This window comes from Felis catus, chromosome A2, assembly GCF_018350175.1.
Source record: "Felis catus isolate Fca126 chromosome A2, F.catus_Fca126_mat1.0, whole genome shotgun sequence".
Lineage (NCBI taxonomy): Eukaryota > Metazoa > Chordata > Mammalia > Carnivora > Felidae > Felis > Felis catus.
The window spans coordinates 30,192,727-30,205,411 of record NC_058369.1 but is presented as its reverse complement, the minus strand read 5'-3'; the positions used below and the strand labels follow the sequence as shown (position 1 = coordinate 30,205,411).

Below are 12,685 nucleotides of genomic sequence, written 5' to 3'. Positions count from 1 at the left end.
TTCTCATGCTGTTTCAAGCCTGCTAGTTACTTTTTTTTTTAATCCTTACTTTTATTTATCTTTTTTTTTTAGTTTGTTTTTTTTTTTCAGAGAGACAGAGAGAGAGAGAGAGAGAGCATGAACATGTGTGAGCAGGAGAGGGGCAGAGAGAAAGGGAGAAAAAAAAATCCCAAGTAGAACCCTTGCTATCAGCATGGAACCCAATGCAGTCCTCACGCCCATGAACCATGAGATCATGACCTGAGCCAAAACCAAGAGTCCGACGCTTAACCAAATGAGCCACCCAGGCACCCCTACTTTTATTTATCTTTACTATTTAACTACTCTGTGAAATGAGGCTATTTTATAGCTGAGCACACTGAGGTTCAGGGACATTCATGACTTGCCCCAAGTCCTCCAGTTCATAGGTGATTAACCAGGATTTGAACTAAGGGTGTCTGATTCAAAACCCTATGCCCTGTCGTGTTGCCTTTGCTAGTACATGCCTTCCCTGTCTTAGGAGATTGCTTGCCGCAGCTGATGACCAAAATTCAGAACTTCTCTCTGTACATCTAACATTGCACTGTTGTGTTTGCAACCTGTTGCCTCTTGTTCTGTCGCTTCTCCTTTCACACGTCTTCTCCCTTTCTCTGTCGTGACTAGTGTGCTTCCTCAGTGACTTTTGTGCCCTTGGGTCTCCATCTGGGTTCCCCTTGACTTCCATTTTTCAGGCGCTGTCTTGTCCGCTTTCTCTAGATTCCTCATGTCCTTGAGTTAACAGGATTTATTTGAGTGCAACATGGAGACTAGAAGTCATTCCCATCATAAACAAAAGAAGAAATACACAAACAACCACCACCAAGTAAAATATTCAAGGCTGCTATTAGTCAAAGGAGTACCCATGAAAACAGCAATGACAAAGTAAGCCAGAAGAAGAAGTGAATAGGGGCCCCATGAAGGCAAGAGGCACTGTGATTTGCACTCATTCCCAGACGGTGGGAGGATGGTTGCCACTTTTGGGGAAAGCGTTTTGGGAATCGGTGTCCCAAGACTTGAAAGTTTGGTTGATGAGCACAATTCTGGAAGCATTCTAAGAGGAGCATCCCTTACACCCATCTAGCTCTCTATGCCAAGGAAATAATCAAAGATGAAATAAAAAGTAATGTCCAGCCCAGTGTCAATAACAGAACATTGGTTAAATAAATCAATTATGACATATCTAAAAGGTGTTATATTACAGAGTCATTAAAAAATAATCTTTTAGGCACGCCTGAGTGGCTCAGTTGCATAAGCCTTCGACTGTTGATTTTGGCTCAGATCATGATCTCACGGTTTGTGAGATTGAGCCCTGCATCAGGCTCTGTGCTGACAGCTGGGAGCCTGCTTGGGATTCTCTCTCTCCTCTCTCTCTCTGCCCCTCCCCTGCTCACATGTGTGCACTCTGTCTTTCTCTTTTCTCTCAAAATGCATAAATAAACTTAAAAGTAATAATATTTTAATGAATCTTCTCCATTATGGAAATTGGCCATCATATAAGGCAAAGTGAAAAAAATCTCTATGCAAAACTGGATCTATTCCTGTCTTCTAGTTCTGTAAAAGAGTATATAATTGGCATCACCTATTCTTTCAACAAATATTTCTTAGGTGTCTTCTATGTGTAAGTACTATGCTAAGTAGTAGGTATGCATATAAGCAAACAAACACCCAGAGGATTCAGCTATTGAACAATTGCACAAAAATAAATAATTACCAATCCAGTGATTGCTAGGGCAGAAAATTAAACAGTACCTCCCAGAGCTTAACTCTGGACCAAATTGAGACTGGGAGACCGAGGGATGTGTTCTCTGGGCAAGTGTTTTTGAAGCAGAGCTCTGAAGAGGTAGCCAGGTGGGGGGAAGCATTGCCAACAGAGGGCACCATGCCTGCCACAGCCCTGAGGTGGTGCCATCAGGAGGCCCATGACACTGGAGCAGATGAGTGGGAGGCTGCACCCCGAGGTCTGGATTGCACCCTGAGTGCAATGGAATGGGTGCCACGGAAGGCTTTAGGGCAGGCGCTCAGTGCAATCCAGTAAACACTTCTGGAAGATCGCAGTGATTTCAGGTGCAGAATGGATGGTGTGGCTCTGTGAGAACAGTGAGGAGTAGATGAAAAGGCCACATCTGAGGGTCCATCAGCAGCTCCTGTCAGCCCAGTCGCTAGGTAAGCCAGGCTCTCCTCTGAAGAGATCTTAAGACTCAGATTCCCACAGACCAGTGGGAAAGGTCATTTCCCCCTTCTTCTACCTTCCGCTCCTCTTCGAGCTTCATCCATCCCTCTGTACAACTCATCTTTGAATGCCAGAAGAAATGGGGTCCCCCACCTCCCCCCATTTTAAAGTCAGGTGTTGGCTTTGTCCAAATGAAGCCTGGTCTCAAATTCTAAGTCTGTTTCCAAGAACTAGGGATTCAAAGGATGCAAGGAAGTGTTAGTGGTTACCCTGAAATAGTTTGTGAGTATCTGCAAATGCATGGGAAAAGTTCTCCACAACTCGATTTCATGCTAATTCCAAGTGATTCCTTGTAGAGCTCTGTGAAGACCGGTGGCAACTTTCTGAGCATCTGTCTTGCATTTGCCTAACAAGTTAATTAACACTTTTTGTCACTCTGGCAGCTTTGGAGCAGAGGTGAGGGGGAGGGGGGATGCGACAGCCAGTGCTGCCTCGGGGTTAACCCCGCGTTCCCCCTACGCAGGAAGAAGGCAGCTGAGTGTAGCATTGTCAAGGCAGAGGTCTCCGCACTGACCTCTCTGATTCTTTCTGCAGCTGGGGCACCCAGGGCGACTTCTCGACAACTCATGCACTGCCCGCTGTGAAGGTGAAGCTGTTCACAGAGAGCACAGGGGTCCTGGCCTTGGAGGACAAGGAGCTCGGACGGGTAAGCGCTCCCCATCACACGTTGCTCCAGAGAGCCGTGTCCCCCGGTCCCATGGGATAGCACTGCCAAGTCCTGAAAGGTTTGGTTTCAGGTTTGAGTCCCGGGCTGTACTCTCCATCGGTTTTGTGATCCTGGGCCAGTCCCTCAACCTTTCTGAGCCTCAGTTTCCCCTCTTTAAATCTGGGCTACCAGGAGGGCACATTGTAGAAGACAGAGCAGGGGTTCTCAACACCCTCAGACCCAGACACCCATTAGAGCAGAGATTTGTAATGCTCCTTCTGTCGAAGTGAAACTCTCAGACTATTTATTTGTTTATTGACTTTTAATTTTTTCTTTTTTTTAGTCTGTCTCTATTTTTGAGAGAGAGCGAGACAGAGTGCAAGTGGGGGAGGAACAGAGACAGAGGGAGACACAGAATCCGAAGCGGGATCCAGGCTCTGAGCTGTCAGCACAGAGCCGACACGGGGCTTGAACTCACCAGCCGTGAGATCATGACCTGAGCCGAAGTCGGATGCTCAACGGACTGAGCCACCCTGGCGCCCCTCAGACAATTTAACAACCTAACCACCTGACAATTTAAAAATCAATACAGTGACATAATATAAAAGAGAAATAAAAGGGAATTAATAATAAAATAACTTCAGGGTGCCTGGCTGGCTCAGCTGGTAGAGCATGTGACTCTTGATCTCAGGGTTGTAAGTTCGAACCCCACATAGGGTGTAGAGATTATTTAAAATAAAATCTTAAAAATAATAATAATAAAATAATTTCAAAAATGTAGCGATTCAGGCACCATTGCACTAGAAGACCTACAGAAGGAATGCTTTCCTTGTTCCCATATGGAGAATCACTAGGCAGGTGACAGTCACAAAATCCGCTGTGGAGGGTGGAAGCTGAACAACTTACATATCAGTGAACTGATTTCCTGAAACCATCAACCAAGGAAACAAAGTTTCCTCGGTTTCCCTGGAAAAGTGCCAAAATTACTTTGCGTGTATATTGTTCCAAATTACAGAAATTCAACTGAGCAAAGATTAAAGTTCTCATTGGTAATGATTCGTGGCTAAGGCAGCATTCCATCCCATCTGCAAGTAGAGGGGGCTCCAAAGAGATGTGCCAATGGGGCAGGAAAATTATTAGCAAAAGAAAAGGATTGTTTTAGGCAAGGTGGCTTTCCTTCAGGGTGAAAGTGAGGGGTCTTATCTCGCAAATTACCCCATCTTTCTTTGCCGGAGGATGGAGAGGGCGGACGCATGGGTGCTGATTGGAAAATTCCTGACTGACGTGTTAGGCCTACATTTCTGGGGGAGGTTGGAACTGCAGGTAGATTACGTACTGAGCACCGGTTTGGGAATAAGGTCTAAGTGACACCACTTTGGGCCTCTGGTTTTCTTTTTAACAATATGTAAACAAAAGATTTAAGATCTGGACTCAATTAATTATAGACAGGCTTTTCCACCTCCATTCGTATCCAGTGGGAATATTTAGAAGTTAGGTGAGATTCAGGACAATTCCTCCCTGGGGAGGAATATCTCATTCATCGTGTGGTATGTCGAATCCCCAGGCCCCGCCCATTCAATACCAACAGCCCAGCACCGTTCTGTCAACCCAAAAATGTCCCCTAAATTCCTGAAACATCCCAAAGGGTGGTACCAATCCCTTTGAGCACCCCTGAGATAATAGAGACATTTCTTCTTACTTCTCAGTTATTGACTCTACACCAAACAGCCTGTATTTTCAGGACGTAAGTTAGATTTGCTAGCTTAAAATGCTTCCATCACCCCATACTGCTTATAATAAAAATCTGAACTCTGTAGTATAGCCTACAAAGATTCATGTGATCGGGCTTCTGCCTACTTCCTCGGCCTCAGTTGTGACTACCTTTCCCCTTATCCACTATGTCCCAGCTTCATTGGCCAAATTTCAGTCTGCTACATAAACCATTCTTTCCTGGATCAGAGGGCTTTCTCCCTGAGTGGAACGCTCTCCCCACTGTCCACAGCTCTTCAAAAGGCTGCCTCCTTCCTTGCATCAATGCCTTCTCCTCCTAAGAGACTTTTCCTGACTGCCCTTCTTTCTTCATTCACTGCCTCAGCCCCCTCTCTACTAAACTTCTCGCCAAGGAGAGAAAGAGAGAAGAATTTACAGAAATGTTGGCTTCTGTCTCCCCTACTGGATGATGAAAACCCCATGGGCATAGAAGCCTAAACTATTTTGTTCACTACCCTATATACCCAGAGGCCGGCACAGAGACTCCCAATACATTTCATTTCGTACTGGTTGATTACATAATCCCTTCTGAAAACTGTATGACTTCAGCCAAAACTTTCAACCTCTCTAACCCTCTGATGTGTCATCTATGGAAAAATGAGAGAATACCTCGAGACTAGCACACAGGCACACACTTCTAACAACGCCAGCAAGAATACATTAAGTGTGCTTTCTTTTTTCTTCCTTTTTTGCCCGCTTCCTTAATCTGGCTTTCATCTATACAGCTGACCTGGAATCATATTACTAGGATTTAGACCAGAATATTAGTATTCAGAGAGACAAGTCCAGGAACGCTCAACTTGAGTCCACAGAAGGTTCCCTGGAATCCAGGAACCCCATGAAATTGTTTGCAAATGTTGAGGTAGCGAGGGGGCATATGTACATTTTTCTGGACTTGCCAGTCCAAAGCATTCACCAATTTCTCAAAGCTGTTTCCACTCAGAAAAGTTAACCCCACTGGGCTAGTCAAACCTTTTGTTTTATAGAAGAGAAAACAGATTCCCACAGAAGGCAGGAAGCTTCCCTAGACCCACCCAGTTGGTTGGTTCCCATGCCCTGTACATTTGCCATTGGCCAGGGCACTGCCCCGAGGCTCTGCAGTCTCTCACCGATGCTATAACCCTGTTATAGCATGCTATATTATCTCACCGATAATAACCCTGATGAGTTATTACTCATCTTGTACGGATGAGTCCGCTGGGGCCCAGAGGAGGTAAGTAACTTGCCAGGAATGATGTTGACTCATCTCCAGGACCATTCCCACTGTATCACATCGTCCCTGTGCAGAAATAAAACCCTGGGCTCTGCTGCTATGACGAATGCCACGAGCTTGCCACAACCCTGTAGTTATTCATTTCTTAAGGACTCATTCTCTTCTCCAGCCCCATAGATGTTCCCCTAGATATGAATTGACTCTTCCTACCGGAGACACTTTCTACCAGTTGCCGTGGAACTGGCCTGCCAGGTCCATGTGCCAGCTGGGGCGCCCTCCTCTGGAAGCACCTCCACAGGCCGCAGCTGGTGATGACCGCTTTCTTTTTTTAAGTGAAGCAATTCCTTGTACCCCTGGGGGAGGGTTTCTATGCTCTAATTGCTCCGAAGCTTAGCAGGACACAGCCACATTTGAAATCCCAGTGCTACATTCATTCATTCAACAACATTTAGTTTGTGCCGTATTCATTATGTTTTACTTTTCATCGACCTTTTTAATTGAAAAAAAAAATTCATGCATTGTAAAAAAGAAGTTAATGGATAATAGTGACAATGAGTGATTGTTCCCACCTTGCCCTAGTATCTTCTCCAGGGAAAAGCCTTGTTTTCAATTTATTGTGTATTCTTCCCCTAGTGTTCTATGCCTGTATAAGCATAGCATATACAAGCGTATGTGTACATATCCCTCTAAAAAATAAAGAACAAATGAATGAACGAACAGCAGGAAATTACTGTATACATACTGTTTTGTACTTTGCTTGAAATATCAGTGTATTTAGAGATTAGTTCACGTCAGCCCTTACTGACTTGCTTCCTGTTTCATAGCTGTGTAATATTCCAGGTATAGATGTATCATAACATACTTAGATTATTTCCAGTCTTTGGCTGTATAAGCAATGCTTCCGTGAATAACCTTGAATTTATTTCTTTGCGCATATGTGTGTATATGCGTAGGATGGTTTCTCAGAAAATATTTTGCTGAATGAAATCTGAATTTTGACAGATTCTACCAAATTGTCCCTTAAAGAGTATACGCCAATTGATACTTCCACAAAAGGCAAAAGTGAGGGTTCCTCTGCACCCTTGCCAACCCTGTAATATTATCAAACTTCCATTCACTGGATATGATGGTGAGCCCATCATTTGTGGCATGCAGAGAGCAAACAGGACTAATGACAGGCAAAAATCTTTAACTTCAAAAGAACATAAGGGATATAGATCTAAAAAAACAGAAATTATAGGGGCGCCTGGGTGGCTCAGTCGGTTGAGCATCCGACTTCGACTCAGGTCATGATCTCACGGTTCATGAGTTCGAGCCCCTCGTTGGGCTCTGTGCTGACAGCTCGGAACCTGGAGCCTGCTTCAGATTCTGTGTCTCCCTCTCTCTCTCTGCCCCTTCTCCACTCATGATCTCTCTCTCTCTCAAAAATAAATAAACATTAAAAAAAAAACAAACCAGAAATTATACTGCAATGTGGTAAGTGCTCTGCTAGAGGAAGAACACCTGGGAAGTGCATAGCTAGGGGACTCAATCCAGTCTGAGGGTCAGGGATGCCTTCCTGGGGTCAGGTCAAGTGGATACGGAGGCAGGGAAGGATGTACAGGCTGAAGCTTGGAGACGATCAGCCAGGAAAAGGCTCAGGGTTAAAACAGCCTCCCCCCCTCCCCCCCAAGGACCTGCCTGTGCCACCAGGTAACTAAGAGAAGCTGGGGCTGGCCGGCATGCTGCTTACTGCGCAGAGTGGGTTGTGTTCCCACATCGGCATCACCACATCAAAGTGCAGCACACATGGGCCTCGGCTGAGATGACAAAGTGCTTGATTAGCAGCCTGGAATGTCCAGATGAGGTGTCTGGACTGCTCAGGGCTCACGTGCACCCAGGAGGACCCTAATAATTCAGCAGGGCTGACACATACAAAGGAGACGTCGACCCGTCGGGCACATGGTGGGGTGGGGGTGAAGATGGAGAAGAACAGCAGTGACCTCACCTCTCCATCCACCCTGGAGAGGAAGTCTCCCCGGGGAGCCACCACACGGAGGAAGTCTTTGTGGAGCGGCCAGTAATGAGCTGTGGTCATTCGTGTCGGCGAATGGACGCCATATTGCCGGTGGGAAACACGCCCAGAATCCATATGGTGGAAGTCCTGTTAACGAGCTCCGGGCGCCCAGAGCGAGGCTCCTGCTTTGATTTTGCCAAGTGGGCAGGAGCAGAAGGAGGCTCGGGGGCTTGCCTGCTGCTGTTCTGGCCCTGGCTGGGCTTTCTCTTCCCAGCCCCAACCCCTCCTTGCTTCCCAGCACATCACCCCCTTCACCTCTCAGGCCAGACTGGCTCAGGAGAGAGGGTCAGCTTCCCTAGAAAGGGCGGCACCTCCCTCCATCTCCCAAATGCTGGGGTCCCCGGAAACGGAACAGGATATGGAGTGACCTATAGGGACGGGCATTCTCTTGAGGGGAGGGAGAGGTGCACCCCCACCCGCACCCCCAGTGGCACCTTGATGTACTTGCCTTCAGCATCCTACAACGTATTATACTCTTCTGGCACCAGTTACATGAATTTATACATTTTACGATACAATTTTAACTAAAGCAAGCCTCACAAAATGAACAAATGGTCTAAAAAAGATTACTACAAAGTGCTATAATCTTTTTTTTTTTTTAACATTTATTTATTTTTTTGAGACAGAGTCAGAGCATGAACGGGGGAGGGGCAGAGAGAGAGGGAGACACAGAATCTGAAGCAGGCTCCAGGCTCTGAGCGGGGCTCAAACTCACAAACCGTGAGATCATGACCTGAGCGGAAGTCGGACGCTGAACCGACTGAGCCACCCGGGCACCCCAAAAAGTGCTATAATCTTAAGATACTACTATTGCAAGCCTGGCAAAAAAAAAAAAAAAAAAAAACACAAAAAAAAATGGTGGAGCTGACATCGCCTTACTGAGCAGGACCTCTGTCACCCACATCATGAGATAAAGTCATTGCCCGTGTAATCAGATAAGATCAGGTGTCAGGCAAGATGTTCTGAAATTATTTACAAGACTACTTGAACTGCTTGGGGCGCCGGGGTGGGTCAGTCAGTTGTACGTCTGACTCTTGATTTCAGCTCAGGTCGAGATCTCAGGGTGGTGAGATCGAGCCCCATGTCAGGCTCTGACAGCACAGAGCCTGCCTGGGATTCTCTGTCTCCTTTCTCTGCCCCTCCCCTGCTCATGCTCACTCTTTCTCTTTCTCCCTCCCTCCCTCCCTCCCTCTCTCTCTCTCTCTCTCTCTCTCTCTCTCTCTCTCCAAAAATAAATAAATAAATTAAAAAAAACAAAAGACTACGTGAACTGCAGACTTACATCTAGTATCATTAACAATGAGCCTTGCCCTAAATATATATGATACCTAAAATATAGCTAATAATAGTTCCAAGCCACCACAATTAGCGAGACATGTAAGAATACAGTTTTTGGGACACCTGGGTGGCTCAGCCGGTGGAGCATCTGATTCTTGATTTTGGCTCAGGTCTTGATCTCACGGTTTTGTGAGTTCCAGCCCCACATTGGGCTCTGTGCATTGACCACACAGAGCCTGCTTGGGATTCCGTCTCTCCCCCTCTCTCTTTGCCCCTCCCCCACTCATGCTATCTCTTTCTCAAAATAAACTTAAGGGAAAAAAATATATATATATACATATATATATGTGTGTGTATATATATATATATATATATATATATATATATATATATATAGTTTTTATCCGTAGCTCATTTTTAAGACTTCTATATTTGTGTGTATTTTATGATATATGTAATAAGCTAATATATTAATACAAAGTAAATGTAGATAATGTAAACATAAAATATAAATATAATGATATCTAGTTATATAACTTACATAGATATATAATGATATTTTATATATTTATATGTTGATGGTGATATATTTTTATATTGATAGCAATATATTTACAGGTATTGGGCTATTTGCTCAGTATATTTTATGGGCACAGGGCATGGTCAGAAAAACTTGAGCAGCGTCTGGTCTGAAAAATCAGGCCTGGTATTTCCATCATGTCATACATAAGACATTGGGAAAACTCAAATTCGGTGTTTAGCAAAAATGGATGAATTTTCTTTCATCAGAGTCAGGGAATTTAATGGAGGGGGGTGCGGGGAGGGGTCAGGCCTGGAGGGAGAAGGGGTGAAAATTCAGCACCAACGAGGCCTATCAGAGTGGGCCGATTCTGCTTTTCTGCCGCACCGACTCACTCTGCCCCGAGCTCCTGTTGTGCCGCCTCACGGGAAGCCATATGCTCCCACCCTCTACATGCCAGCCGGGCGCATGAGGGCAGTGAGGCTGGCAGCCTCTGGAAGGCCGCAGGGTCCGCCTCCGAGCCTCCGAACCCCTCCCCTCCCCCTGCAGAGGTGAAAGAAGCCCAGGAGAGAGGCGGCCTCCCCCTGCACCCAGAGAAAGGAGATGCTTTGGAAACATGGCCAGAGCAGCATGCAACAAATCGGGGCCCTTGGCCACCACAAAAGCACATCTTAGCAGGCCCAGCTTTTGTCGCACCTGCATTTAATTCCTGTTCCCTCAGTCCAGGGAATTTTCCAGATATTCCACTCCTGCCCCTGTGCGTGTTCTTCAGACCCCACGTGGCTCCTGAGAACTCCGGTCACAAAATAAAGAGGCGGATGTCCCGAGTTATCCACTCATTGCCTCACTTGCAGCCTCCGAGACAGAACCTCACATTGGAGCCCCATCTCGGGAGCGCAGGGTCAAAAAGACGCTTTCTGAGAGCCCATCCTTCCTGCTGTGTGGGCTTCCTTTCTAACCCGGACAGATTTCGGTGTTTGTTACCTGAGGAGATGCCCCATGCGTGTGACCGTCTATGTAAATGCGTGACTGTCAGCCAGATCCCTCCCTTCCCTAGGCCTCTCATTTCTCATCCATCCCATAAAGTCCCTTCCACATTCCCCATGGCCTTTGAGAGATTTCCTCCTCCTGAGACAGGGGAAGGAATCCTGAGGAGCGAAAAATGAGCGGACGGGAGGTGCTCTACTGTGTAATCTCTCATGTCTTTCTTTCATACATCCGCCTTCTTATAAGGATGATGAGCCTGAGTCTCTGTCCTGGGTTGCTTTGGGACTTCGAAATTTCAGAAAGATGCACAAGCAGAGTGACCGAAATCATGATCATTACTTTTCCTGAATTAGCCAGGGAGAGAGAGGAGAGCAGGAGAACACCATTTCTGCCCGCTGGCTGGTCTCTGCTTGGCACGAGGCAGCCACGGTTGGTAGATGAAGCCTTGAATTGCAGTCCTGTGGCCAAGCCTCTGTTTCATTTAAACGCCTCCCTGGGAGCTGGGCAAGACGCGCAGCTTCTCAGCAGCAGAGTTTCTCGTTGAAAACAACACGCCTGTAACAGTGTCTCCGCTTTCTGGCTAACATGGATGTCCTTTTCGCCTACAGGTTATTCTCCACCCTACCCCAAACAGCCCCAAACAGTCAGAGTGGCACAAAATGACAGTCTCCAAAAACTGCCCCGATCAAGACCTCAAAATCAAACTTGCTGTCCGAATGGATAAGCCTCAAAACATGAAGCATTCTGGGTAAGTGTTTCTTCTCCAAGTGGTAGTTTGGGAGAGGTTTTTATCCGTTTCTTACAAATTTTTAAAAGAAAAGCTGATCTTCAGAGAACTGCATGGAAGGAAATATAAAGGATTCATGAGAGATTCTTGGTTTTTGTATTTACTATAAACTTCAGTTTTTAAAAAACTTTTATAAAACTTCTTGATTTTTATATTTACTACAAACCTCAATTCTTATGATTACTGGATGTGCATTTGTGCTGCCAAAATAGATTGATTTCCTTCTTTTTTTCTTTTTTTTTTTTTTTTAAGATTTTAGTTTTTTATTTTTTTTTTCAACATTTATTTATTTTTGGGACAGAGAGAGACAGAGCATGAACAGGGGAGGGGCAGAGAGAGAGGGAGACACAGAATCGGAAACAGGCTCCAGGCTCTGAGCCATCAGACCAGAGCCTGACGCGGGGCTCGAACTCACGGACCGCGAGATCGTGACCTGGCTGAAGTCGGACGCTTAACCGACTGCGCCACCCAGGCGCCCCACCTTCTTTTTTTCTAATAGGATTTCCAGTGCAATTCAAGCATGCTAAGTGATTCTGGTTTAGGAGGTTTCATTGGCTTTGTGTACCTTTCAGTGGCATCTAGATCTTTCAGACTCTATGATTCATCCTCTCGCACCTTCTTTAACAACCACGTCCAAGAGACATGAGCAGGTGCTATAGGCGACTTTCAAACAATTAACGTTAAATCAGTGTTAGAGTGTAGTGTTCAGCGAAGTCTTTTTAAAAAAATACCAAAACATAGGAAATATATGATCATTTTCAGTTCTTAAGGTTGAGAGGCATGAGCAGTTATTTCAAGTAGCATAAAAAGAATAAGCGAAATAAGTTTCATTTCACAGACCAAACCAATGATTTGTACAGGAAATCTTCATTGACAACTGGGTAATGCCATGGTTTATTCAATTAAACTGCTTGGACACCACTCTCTCAGTAAATGCGATCACTTAGAAAGGAGTTGGGCCATATCACTGAAGAGGGGAATGTCTAACCAACAGAAGGGAATGGATTGTTTTTCAGTTATTCTGCGGGTACCGTTTGCCACCGGCTATCATTCTGCTTAGCTCCTCTAGAAACATCTCATTAATTCCCTTTGGGGTGTATGCATTCATGAGATGGTTTAAAGTCATAAAATGGAAATGAAAACTGAGAATTGATTATAATTCTAGAGGCTTAGTGCGCTA

General features: G+C 45.5%; 1 protein-coding gene across 28 annotated transcripts in view; it reads left to right on the top strand.

Annotated features, from left to right (window-relative positions):
- CADPS (calcium dependent secretion activator) overlaps nt 1-12,685 on the top strand; it is a 478,503-nt gene that overhangs the window by 279,885 nt on the left and 185,933 nt on the right. For all 28 annotated transcript variants that reach the window (XM_045051795.1, XM_045051797.1, XM_045051798.1 and 25 more), the window contains exons 7-8: nt 2,783-2,894; nt 11,327-11,466. In XM_045051795.1, the coding sequence (XP_044907730.1) occupies nt 2,783-2,894; nt 11,327-11,466 (252 nt within the window). The remainder of the gene's footprint in view (nt 1-2,782; nt 2,895-11,326; nt 11,467-12,685) is intronic.